The following is a 13,133-nucleotide window of genomic DNA, read 5'->3' as shown; positions in this document are numbered from 1 at the left end:
TGCATTTGTTCGTTAATTTCACAACACCAACTAAAACTCTTAAACGTTATAGTTAAATATACATTTGTTTAAATCGCTTACACTTACAAAACAGCTTAGTTTTTTTTCATAAGTGTTTTTTCTAACGTCAATTACCAGAAGTTAACTTTGTTTAACAAACATTTTTTATGGTCGTGCCATGTTTATAGTAGTGCTTTTCGAAATTATAAAGTAAAATATTTTATTCAAGTTTAACATGATTTCTCTTATAATTTTAGATTTAATCAACCCACTCACATTAGAACGTTTTTTTAAAATTAGACACATATGTAAAGATTTGTGTCATAAAACAAGAACTTATGACCTATTATACATGCACAAAGTGATTGCTAAAAAAGTAATTTAAAGCTGTTAGAAATTTCAAACTAAGGGTTATTATTTTCCAATAGGTAAACATTGAGTCTGAAAATTAGACACATGTGTAAATATTTGTGTGATAAAAACTAAATACACCCTCATACTCAAAGTGATTTACGTCTGTCAACAATTTTAAACTAAGGGTTAGGCTACCATTTTCCAATAGGTAGAATATTTTGCGTATTGCTGACGCGATCGCATTACGAAAAATAAAACAACGCATTACGAAAATAAAAGTCATGTTTAACTATTTCACGTTTTTGTGCATCTCGGGCATGACCAAACTTGCCTGGAAAGGGTAGAACTTTGATAACTCAACCTGTCAATATTACACTGATATTTGTATGGGACTTGGCTGTAATGTGGAAAACATTAATACAAATATACACGCTTTGGCCTGTTAAACCTTTCCCTAGTTCACACGAATTGAAAAAAAAATAAAGTCAAGTTAAGTGTTTAACGTTGTTGTGCAATCTCGGGGATGCCCAATGGCTGAAAAATCTATGGCTCAAATAATTTTGCTCGTTAATATTGCTTCGAACCATACCGTTCAATTCTGGTTTACCAGATATAAACATTATATTGTGTCACCCTTATGATACTATGGTTAGCTTAGCATATCGAATCGATCAGCTACCAATTTCATTTTTTTTTAATATAAGTTACCAAATTTATTCAGGTAATTTGTTTTAAGGCAAAAATAGTCGGGTAGCCGATCTAAATGTATTTCATTTATGATTGTGCATTATCGCAATGATGTAATGTCTATATTTAGATTAATTTTGATTATTACGTAATGAACTATTATTTTCAAATAAATTTTCACCAACTTTGGGCAAACTATGGCCCGCGAGGTGGTTGCGGCCCGCCAAACTCGCAGCTCATTTTTCGTAAATCATTTTCAGGCAAAATTATGTCTTAAGTGTTTTTTTGTAATATAGCCTAATAATCCGATTTGCTAAATAAAATAGAGGTATTCTATATCTATTCGTTTTCTTTTCAGCTTCTCAAAAGATATTAAGACCTTTTTCCTGTTGATTTTCCTACCAGCTACTCAAAATATAAAATATAACAACTTTTTTGTATTTCACATCCCCACTAACCCTCTAAGACATTTTACGTTCCTTATGCGATCATCTGTCAACAATATTTGCCCACCAACCGTTTAACTGTGATTGCCTAAATAGGTTTTCAGTTTTAAGGTGAACAAAAAAAACAATGTTTAAATGGCGATTTTCAGCGACGTGAGTCAAAATTAGTTATTGAATTTAAATAGACAACAAATTGCTCTCTCGGATTCTAAACAGAGCAAACAATCACACCTTTCAATTAAAAATGTATTTTTGAAAATTAAAAACTAAGTACATTTAGTATAATCAATCGTTGTTATACATATTAGATTGCGTGGCTTTGTTTTAATTTATCCATAGTTAATGGTTGCAAAATTTTATTCTTCTACGCCCCGGCTGGGCCACCACAACACAAGGTGGTGGAACACAAGTAAAGGGATGAGCGAAAAAATTGTTGGAAGGCCTAACATATATTTGTTTGTTGGAATCATACCATTGGGAAAAATGTCACCAAATAACTATTTTTAAATATATATATATTTCAGTGAAAATAATTGTAAATAAATTGTATATAAACTTAATTTCATTTCAACAAAGATTACATGTTTAAAATAAACCCTAGGTAAATTACCAAACAACTTATGTCATTAATAAATTGTAAAATTCTTGATAATGTCTCTTTTTTTTAGATTGTCACATACGCAAAAGACTATTTTCGTTACTTTAAAAAACGTTCTAACATTTTTTGTTGGCTTAAAAGAAACCTTACGACACACAGGGTCAATAAGCATATTTTAATGTAACAGCAATGTAAGTAAATTGTAAGTTTTGAGTCAGAATTTTATTTTGATCTCGTATAATTAGTTGTGGTTTATTTGGAATAAAATTAATTGAAAATAAACAATGTGAATTGAAAATGTTTCGTTTTTTGTGTTTCAATAATAAAATCCATCAAATTCAAGTTTCCAAACAACTAAGGTTTCAATATATCTGAAAAGTAAAATTAGCAACTCAAAGCTCTATTCGTCAATAGAAAATCCATACAAGCTATAAGTAGGAAACCAATCTTGATAGGAAAACACTCTTTCCTTTCTGCTCGCCACTCTGTGAACAACGAGCACTATTAATCTATTCCAACATACATTACGAACCAATATAAAATTTGATTTTACGAATCGGCGATTGTTTTGGCACGCTTCGCGCAAAGGATGGTTTTTGACATTGGCACAACAGAATACTCTAGCAAAGCTATCAATTGCGGGTCAGGCACTAATATTAAAACACACCTCGCACAAAATCTGCTTTTCGACACCTCTAAAAAATTCATAGAAAATATTTCTGCACCTAAAGTAAGATTTTCAAACAACTTGGGTTTATCTGAAAAAATTCGCTATAACTCGATCTATAACGTCATATTTCACAAATTTTACCCATTTATAGACTTGCCACTCTGTGAATGCTTAGCATAAAATACAAAGTCAAAAAATAACGTTATATCTAACAATATATTTTGCATAAAGTTCTACGAAGTTGCACCACTAGCAGACGGATTAGTAAATTTCAATGTAAGGCGACAATTTAATGAACTTGTCAAGTTATTGCAATTGATGTGGACAGACAAAAAATACTCCACCAAAAATCAAAAAAGAAGTATCAAGAAATAACTGTTTTATATTATAGCAATAATAATCTGACAGTAGTGTAAATAAATTGTAAGTTTGTAGTCATGAATTTTTTTTTTCGTGTAAATACGGTTGCTAAATTTAAGATAAAGAAAATTGGAAATAAACAAAACAGATTAAAAATGTGTGCTTTTTTGTGTGTCGTAGATAAAATACATCAAATACAAAATAGGTTTCCAAACCACTTAGGATTTAATTTAAGAAAAACTAAAATTAGCAATGAAAATGTGTGGTTTTTGTGTGTCATTTATAAAATACATAAAATTCAACAAAGGTTTACGAATAACATGATTTTAATATACCTCAAAAATCAGCAACTCAACGCTGTCAATATTAACCCACTATAAGCTATAATTAGGATACCAGTCTTGATAGGGAAACAGTGTTTCCTCTCAACTTAACGCTCTGTGAACGTCAAGCAAAACTATACAGTCAATGGTATATTTGAAATACAAATATTTAGAAATAAACAAAATGAATTGGACAATGTAAGTTTTTTTTGTGTGCCAATAATAAAATCCATCATATTCAAGTTAAATTACCAAACAACTAAAGTTTTAATGAACTAAATATAAAATACCATCTCATTACTCTTTACGTCAATAGTAAACCAATACTGGCTATAATTAGGAAACCAGTCTTGATAGGGAAACACTGTTTCCTCTCTGCTCGCTTCTCTGTGAACGAGCCCAAATCTGCCACAACAAACAAGACAACCAATGTACAGTTCGACTTTACCAATCGACGATATTTTTGGCACACTTCGTGCAAAGGTCACTTTTTGAAATTGGCACACCTCGCGCAAAAGTAGCTTTCTGACTCTTCTGAAAATTTTACAAAAAATCTTTTGGGCATAACAGAAACACTGCAACGTAGAGAACTACCTTACCTTACCGTATCACACTTTTTGTCACTTTTTGACACTTCCACCTTTACTTCCGGAAACTTATAAAAACGTTTTTTTTTCACCCAAAGACACTTTTTGCTTCTCAGGACACTTTTGCAGACTTTTGCTCACCGGATGTAACCTGAGTACACCGGAATACACTTCCGCACACCTGGGGTCACGGCACACTTCGCGCAACGTAAACACTACTTTCGTTTAAACATACTCCATGGCTTATTAGTTTGATAAAAAATCGGAATTAGTATTAAGCACTCGTGAGGTTCAAAACAAAGTGTGCTGTGACCATATGATATGCATTGAAAAACGATTTATTATTTTGATGTTCAGGCAGGAAAGTGTTAGACACAAGCGTATGCATTTTAATTAGTTCATTGAAAAAATGTTTTAATAAATTACATTTACTATACATTTGTTGTTTTTTAAAGCCGATCCGCAGAAAATTTTAAGTGTCAAACCGGTCCGCAGGGCCAAAAAGGTTGCCGACCCCCGGTTTAAATGAGGGCTGGCAAATCTGTGGGTTGTGCAAAAGTGTTTTCGGGTTGACGAGTATAGGCCTACATTAATTGCACTTCAACAATGCGTGCAGAAAAGCAGAAAAGCAAAAGCATTTTGTTTATTGCTGTAAAACGTAAAGGGTGGCGATCGTTGAAGGAAAATTAATAGTTCGCAGACTAAAAATTCTAAAAACTCTGGTTAAACCAATAAACCATGGTGAAAAGCTTCCTTCTAAACTCCTGTAACCCATAAAAAATGCTGCAGCATTTGTTAACTACTTAGCTTCTTAATATTTGTGGGAATCCGAATTTGGAAATCATTCAAAAACCTTGAAATACAAAGGCAGACAATAACAATTAAAACGACGCAGCAGCAAAGTTCGCATAATATTAACGTATAAATAAATATATGACCCATTTGTGCATTTTGTGGATTTAAAGTCGTGTTTGTGACCCGCACGACGAAAAAGTTCGCCATCCCTGGTATAGAGCCAAACACATCCCGTCAAGCAAGAATTCCGCTTTAATTTAATGGTGTTTGATAAAACATGCAATTTAGCTTACCGTGAAAATTGAAATTTGTGTGTCTTTGTCCGTTTGTCTGCTAACATCTTATACGCCACACACTCGCTATATCGTGGTTGTCTCTCAATTGAAGGCAAAACGACTATAGAAGTCCAGCAACACTCACCCTGCGCGAATAGACATTTTTTGTTGATTTTTTGACAGCGCGATTTCCCCGATAAGATGTAGCGCCCCTTAAACAACAAAACACCTCCTAAAGTAGCCGCGCACAAGTTTTTGAAACAACATTTGGGCAAGTATCTTATATCCAATTACGAACTTAAATCAAAGGCTGTAAAGGTTAGATTTAAAGCTGACTGTTTTGGTTGAACATCGTGAAATTATATTGACCGTAAAGTCTTATCTTGCGGATCAGTTTGTTTGGGGTGGTTGATTTTTTTTAAAGACGTTTATATTTTTATCAAGTGTAAATGCAGAATTATAGTGGAATTTTAGATTGCTAAAGATAAATGCTATGAAGTTTTAAACAGAACTGTTAAACGGTAGAAAATTTGTTATACCGCAAAGCACAATGAAAAATGAATATGACCAGGATTTTTCATTGAAGAAATGTTTTTTTCGTCTATCGCTTAACCTCGTCATTAACAGATTCGCTCAAACGCACAACATTTAACGCAAGTCATTTCGTCCTTCTGGCGCGCTCCCGTGGGCTTCGTTTGTAAATTTGAATGTGGCTGTGTAGATCAGTGCTCTGCAACCAGTGTGCACGGTGCATCCTAGCGTGCACCAAAATATGCAAGGGGTGCACTTTGGGGTGCAAAAGGTATACAAGGGCGCATCACAAACTTTTAATAAACCATTAATATTTGACTTCTCAAGTTTGTTTGAATTCTGTTGTTTTTTCTCAAGTTTGTTTGAATGCTGTTTTATGACACGGAATAAAATTTGCAAGCAGCCTGCAGACGTAATCGAACTTTCACCGACAGTGTGTAAAACTTCGGTCCGCTCAATTTAATTGAAAGGATGATATTGATAGGCATAATGATTTTCAATATTGTTTTTTACCTCAGTTTACCTTTTAAGTAAACAGGGTGCATTAGTTCGTCACAACAACTTTAGGGATCACCAAACAAAAAAATTGTAGAACCAGTTGAAACGTGTTTAGGTATTTAAAATATATCGCGGTTGTATACTCGATTTGTCATACGCTTTTCGGTAGTGTCACCGAACGAATCACTTGTTTTCCTAACGTCTCTTTAATAACCCTAACCGACAACAATTATGCATCGGAAATTGGTATTCACTTAGAATATTTCTCCATAGTCGATTTATTGCCGCTTCCACACAAGTTTTGTAAATTGTTTGACTTGTTCAAGATAAACTTGACATAAAACCTTGTTTATTCTGTTATTCCTATTAAGTTTTACTGTTATTGTGGCAGTATTTAATCAACCCAAGCCACTTTCAAACACAAAGGTACGTCAAATGTGATGCCATCGATAGGTAATCTTAAGGACACCAAACATTTCGTTTAAGACACTTGGCATTTTCGCTTGATTTAGTTAGGTTGAGACTGTTCCTTTCAACACGAAGCTACATTACAAATAATATGTTATCGATTCACACAAACCAAAAAACGCCTTTATATTGGTCACCAAACCTTTCATTTTCGATAGTGCGGTAAGACGCCCGCGCCTTGGGGCTTAAACATTTTTTAAGTGGGGTACGACTTACTGGAAACGTAATCCAGATTCATTTTTGCATTTAGGTAGTTAAAAACGGCAAAAATTAAGTTTTGACCCTTTTTGATTGTACGCCTCTTGTTTTCCCATCACCGCGAAAGGCAAAAAATTCACATGACATGAATTCATTATTCAGCACACGTGCCACGTAATGTAGAGAACTTTTCGGGGCGAATGAAACGTTTTATTTTTTAACTTTTCTAACTTAAAATTGTGACATTTATTGACATAACTATTGAATATTTTAAAATTGGTCGACAAATTTCAAAAAAAACTTAAAAATTTTATGGCACCAATGCAAAATATTCTCATAGCACAAGGCTGGAAATGAACAAAACTTTTCACAGTTGGTCCCTATTAAAATTCAGGTAAATTATTTATTTTATTGGGAGGAGCGAATTATTGGAAAAATTTTAACCTAGAAGACAAAGAATTGACATATAAAAAATGTATTGGACTTTCAAACAAAACTGTCTTAAAACTTACCACGTAAAACATTAAACAAATATCCAAAAAAAACTTTAGGCTAATTTTTTTAGATAGGAAACGGCTTCTTTGGCAATTTGTGATATAATAGCTGATAAAATAAGGAATTCTTCAGATCTTATTGTCCCCGGGTCAATCAGACACACATCGTTAAATTCATAAAAACCTAACATTTAGGATCGTTAGCAGTTGTTTTTGGTTGTTGTTGGTTTGCTACTAATAGTGTATGATGTCAAAACCGTATATAAAAGTGTACAATATAAAATAATTTCTTCAAATTATTACAGAAATGTGTATTTAGCCTTATGAATAGGCATCATCTGTTTGAATACAAAAACAAACCTGTACAATATCCAAACTTGTAGAAACATAAATATATATAAGATCGCGTATAAAATTATAAAACACCTGCAGAGGTCAGAAACAAAAAAAAACGAGCGACAACGTGAAAAAATGAGAAAAAAATAAGAGCAGCACGCAAGTCGCAAGTGATAAGCATGTTATCAAACGGTGTGAAGAGGAATTACCAATGGACAGAAATAATGCTTTTTTTGTTTAGAAACTGATGCTGCCTATTCACAAGGCAAAATATATATTTATTTAATAAGATTTAGCATTAAAGAGAATTAACGACAAACAAACGCAACAGGGATCAACTAAAATAAATCATTATAAACGTTAAATATTAGAGTTGAGCTTGCGCCCCCTAAAAATTGCTTGGGGCAAATAGGGGGCGCGCACCCCGGTTAAGAACCACTGATCTAAATCGTCTTAATAAGACATAAAGCTGCTGGAAATATTCCTAAATTCATCGGAATAAGGCCTAAATGGACCAAATAACTGCTAAACTGTAGGGAGAGGGTATAAGACGATCGGGGGCCTTCGGGCTGGCATAGGCTGTTTTAGTATCGCCGCTTGGGCATCCTAGTTTGAACGGCGCCGTAAGGGCGCCGCTATTTTGGCCTTGGATCGTTGGGCCCTTTTTAGGGTTAGAAAATGAGTTATGGCTTAAATTATTATTAGGGGTATTAGCAATGTACTTAGGGGTTAGGTAATGTTGCACAAGCCTGATTCTGGGCATTTTGGTCTTATTCTGATAGATTTAGGACTTATTCCGATTTAGACGGTATTCGACTAAATAGGTATTCGTCCTATTTTGGTCTAATTTCCAACTGTGTTTTATTTCGACTCTGGTGTTGTTCCTATTTCGATTTTATGGCTGAAGTCTAAACAAAGCACTATAGTCGTGCACCAGGTGGAAAAACAGCATCATTTTCTTTTGGAGGGTCCAACTTATATGACAGTTTGATTTTGAAACATAACGTGAATGTATTATGTTTGGCTCTTGTGCTTTTCTGAAAACTCTGAATAACAGTTAATGAGAGTGTATACGTTATATATTTTTTTAAATAGAATTTGTCACTTTAAAACACGCGATAACGGCTCCGTAGAGCAGGGTGGTCCAAGGTTGACAGCATCGCGGGCCACAATATGTCTTTGATATACTTGGCCGGCCACATAAAGTAGGCTATATATGCGATTTCCGTAAGCTCGGGGTCACGAAATGTTTAAAGATGACGACTAAAAGCATCGTCAAAAAGTAATGTGATAAAGAGACTGCTGGCAAAATGGTGCGCGCGAATCGCGAAAAAATTGCGTATTTGACAAAACAGAATACTGCATTTATAAGCGTAGAATTTTTTTTAACTAGATATATTTGGCTAGATTTGCACGATGGAAAGGTCTAGGGCGTTAACCTTTAGTCACAGTGAAATCCTGTAAAACAATACTTTCCCGAAGCGCTATATATTTCATCGTTCATTTACCTTAAAGTGGCAAAAATAGTAATTTATGTAGGGTCGTACTTTTTTTGTTATGTTTATTGGTCCATTAAAACGACGTAAAACAAAACGCAAATGTAACCTACAAGTTCGCAAAAAAACAGTCATTTTGGAAAGTTCCATATAGGACGTACTGCGACTTTCAAACCGGTCTAATACATATCAAAATTAGGCGTTCTTGCCACCCCTGGATTAAAACTTGATGGGCGATAGTAAACCGGTTAATGTATTTAATAATGTAAATAGGCCTATAATCAAACAATTGCAATATGCTTGCCGATGCTCGTTAATTCAACAGTGCTTCGCGGGCCACAAAAAATGATGTCGGGCCTGGGTTTGGACCACCCTGCCGTAGAGTATAACACTGTATAGCAGAGTAAGGACTTCCCGGATTTAGACAGCCAATATAATTTAGTGGCATGGCCAGGGCGCAAAACTGTTTAGGCAAACTAAGAGAGTGTAGATATCGTAGCCTTTAGCTTTCCTACGTCTGGCTTGTTTATTGGTTGGGTTACAGTATAGCGTTGCCCAACTTGACGTCACAATGCGCGTGACCGCTGTCCACAAACGAGCGACCACCCGAACCAACGTTTCGCGATGGATTTTATTTTATGCTATTCGATTGGATGGAGCCTTGTCTATCAGCTTGAATCACCGTGGTATACGTTAACGTGTTTAGTGAGATTTGTCAATATACTCAACGAGCAATATCAACTGAGTAAAGTTAATCTGTCTATAAGTTAAGGATAGGTATTTTAGCGGCCTGCTCCTTGGAGTCAGGTGTAACAAGGAACGTGTAAGAGACTTAGGTCGCCGTCGGACCTCGCCTTACGGGCCAGCGACTGACTTACCATTAGCAACACAGACTAAACTAAACAGTTTTTTATTGTAATTTTTTTTGCCTAGTTTGTGATTGCGACAACATTCAAAAAAGTTCTTCAAGGTGTACTTTTTCTTGAATACGAAATTGGTAAACACATAGCAATTATAGTGTATGACACACCAAGTGATAAATGACACAATGAAACATCAATTACTACTATTTTTCATCTCAACAATTTCCACCTTTAGCTGAACGAAACGTTTATTTGGTGCTTCAGTAGGAAAGAAACTTGGTCTACAAGTAAAAAAACTCTTCTTGTCTGCCTTTGTCTAAATGAAATCCTAGTTATTATTTTAACCAGCTAAGCGGCTTTACAAATGTCGCCAACTTGTACGCACCGAACATAGCCAACAACGACAGCAATGCACAGGAACAATATATTTCTCGATTGGCCCTGATCAGCGTTGGGTCTGACTTAAATATTTCACCGGTATATTCTCCTCTTTTGTTCTTGTGTGGAAAAGGTTTTGAGGGAATGTCTTTCTCGAGAAAACGGCACAAAGGACCCCAGCCTTCTGTGACTGAGAAAACTAGAAGTTTGTCATTGGGAGCGTTCTAGAGAAAAAAACCTCAACGTTAAATTTCTGCTACGTCCCATACAACGTCCTATCTCAGTACTTTAAGCCCAATAATTAATTAAATGGTTAACCCAGTGGCAATTGCTTTACTAACGATTTTAATTAGCGTAATATAACATATTTAGAAACCTATAACCTATGACTTCCTACCTGGATGACACAAGCGTTGTGACGCCTGAATGCCATTCTAAGCCGAAGTTCGTTAAAACGACCTTTTCCAAACCAGGCGGTCGCCGTTTCGTCACAACCAAAGGTGGCAATTGCTAAAAAACAGCAAATTTCAAAGTCGATACTTTTGCACCACTTTAAAAGTGCGCAGTGTAACATTAGCACACAAAACATGCGGTATCAGATCCTCACTCAGTTTGCCCAAATAGCGTCGATACCGATATAGTGTTGGCGAAAAGTACGGCCAGATTCTCATAGCGGGAGTTTCGTCAGTCTCTAGTTGCTTTTCCATGCTCTTCCACCAATCGTCCTCGTCTTCTCGCGTCGTTAAAATTATCTTCGGAATAAACGTAGATTAGTAACGGGGAGTGTTTCTCAGCCTGTGAGTCAAACCTCAAATTGGGTCGCCGACTGAAGTATTATACTTTTCTAAAACTTTACTACCAAAAACGAAAGACATGACCCATTTTTATTGAATTAAAATTTATCATTGCTTTCGTTTTCAGTTGTGCAGCTTATGTTGACCAAAAGTTCAATGGAAACAAATGCTTCGCTGTCAGCTATGTGCTTAGTTTGGGTCGGCGGGAAACAAAGTTGAAAAACACTGTTTTATAGTAGGCCTACTATATGTCCTCTTTTAGGAGGATTGGTCCTCTTTTCTCAAGAAAAGCGAATGGTCCTCCGAGGACGCTCAGAAATGCCCAATTGTCCTCTTTTTTCGCATTTGGAGTTGGTTGCTTATACTTTCAACAAGACTTTACGGCGAGACAGTGTATTTATTGCCACAAATTACTGTAGCCATGAAACATGCTGAATTTCTAGTTGAAAAAAGGTTTTCCAACAAATTGCCCTACCAGCCCTACCTTCTTGATTGTTATGCAAACATTGCCCCCGAAAAAAAACTGTTAACGGAACCGCAAAGTATTCATGGGCTGAATTTGAAAAATAAATTTTATTTATTGTTTTTGTGTCTTTTGCTTCGCTTTTTTTGTAACTTTTGGCTGCAAATACCAAGGAAATGCAAAACATCATTAAACTTAAACTTAACGATTATACTTTCGTTTAACTTGGCGGCAAAAAATGTACTCTTTTTGGCTGCTGAAAATATGGTAGCCCTATTTTCTAGTCACCTCAGTGCTAAGTATTCAAGTTTCCAGTCATATCCGGCTAAAAAAAGATTTGAAACGCTTGCCGGATCACCAGAAATGTCAACACCCGTTTTCCTTATTGTCATTATCATTTTTTCGCAGTTAAACAAGACTAAACGCAGGCAACATGGAAAACTTTGGACTTTGTTGCGGGAGATGCTTATGCAGTTTAAATTAGCGCGACTGTAAAAAGTTGCTTCTCTTTTCGTGGCGGTAAATAAAACATTCTATGAAGAAAAATTTGTGCGTTTGATTGAAATTCGTGGGTGACCGCATTTAACGGCGATTTTCTAAGAAATGCGAGAGTGCAACTGCGAAATCCCAAACGCTGGACATACTTTTTAATCTACCATACAGGTAAAAAGTTTTCTTTTTATTTATATTAGAAAAATAAAAATATTATTTAAATAGGCTCTGTAATCTTTTTCTTGTTTCGACTCAAGAATCTTTTTGCGTGTCCGAACAATGTACATTCGTTTTATTGTTATTGGCGTTAAACACGATTTATAACGAGATGCAATTTATTCCCTATTTTGCAGGTAAATACGTCAATATTTAGATTTACTATAAGTCGAAAGTTTGGCTAAAAATACTGAAAATAGCTTAATTCGGATACACTTTACGGAAACGTACTGATAGTTGGATTGCGGTTCCATTATGGCTCTGTAATTTGTAAATTTATCCGTCGCTTAAACCAGCAACCAACGCTGACTTGAGTTGGACCTCTTACCTTTGAATCAGGGTGAGCTTTATGGATCTCGTCCCAAAAGAAGCAAGCAGGTACGTCAGTTACGGCGTCGACGTCGGAAAACATTCGCCGGAAATCTTCTGTGCTTCCTCCCGTCCTAAAGATGCGTTCCCACTCGGATCCGAGGTAGTTGTATTGCTCCATGTAGTCGTACACTTCGTAGCCCAAGTCGCGTAAAGCGGCCGCCATCGTCTTGGTCCCAGTCTTGCACGTTCCGGCACATATTACCTTCATTTTCTCGAAGCTTCTTCGTTGACAAAAAACTAAACAGTTTTAGTTGACTAGCGTAATTAAAAACGGAAAACAAAACAATTTTTAGTGAACGAAAGTCCCATTTCGTCGCATGTTTTTATTTTGCCTTACTAACCTACCGCTTGTATGTAATTCTTTTTTTCATGTGGTCTGAGTTTCAAAGAATGTACACTTATATATGGAGACTATGTTTTGATTTGATCGACTGGGTTT

At 35.5% G+C, this 13,133-nt stretch overlaps 1 protein-coding gene across 1 annotated transcript; it reads right to left on the bottom strand.

Annotated features, from left to right (window-relative positions):
• Positions 1-10,314: 10,314 nt before the first annotated feature.
• On the bottom strand, positions 10,315-12,902 carry LOC146157164 (uncharacterized). The gene is made up of 4 exons (XM_083388105.1): positions 12,651-12,902; positions 10,965-11,109; positions 10,755-10,867; positions 10,315-10,581 (listed from the first exon to the last, which is right to left on the bottom strand). Exons 1-4 carry the CDS (start codon positions 12,900-12,902, stop codon positions 10,315-10,317), a joined length of 777 nt encoding a protein of 258 aa, XP_083244231.1.
• Positions 12,903-13,133: the final 231 nt, after the last annotated feature.

This window comes from Ascidiella aspersa, chromosome 4 (assembly GCF_963924565.1).
Source record: "Ascidiella aspersa chromosome 4, kaAscAspe10.2, whole genome shotgun sequence".
Classification (NCBI taxonomy): Eukaryota; Metazoa; Chordata; class Ascidiacea; order Phlebobranchia; family Ascidiidae; genus Ascidiella; species Ascidiella aspersa.
Note: the sequence above shows the minus strand (reverse complement) of the source record. Positions and strands in the feature narration are given on the sequence as shown.

Bases quoted from the DNA above. Each gene is read 5' to 3' on its own strand.
- LOC146157164 (XM_083388105.1), bottom strand. From the start codon at position 12,902: ATGAAGGTAATATGTGCCGGAACGTGCAAGACTGGGACCAAGACGATG. The intron at 11,110-12,650 runs GTAAGAGGTCCA...TTTATTCCGAAG, and splicing joins AAGCTCACCCTGATTCAAAG to ATAATTTTAACGACGCGAGA. The intron at 10,868-10,964 runs GTGAGGATCTGA...GCTGTTTTTTAG, and splicing joins ACGCTATTTGGGCAAACTGA to CAATTGCCACCTTTGGTTGT.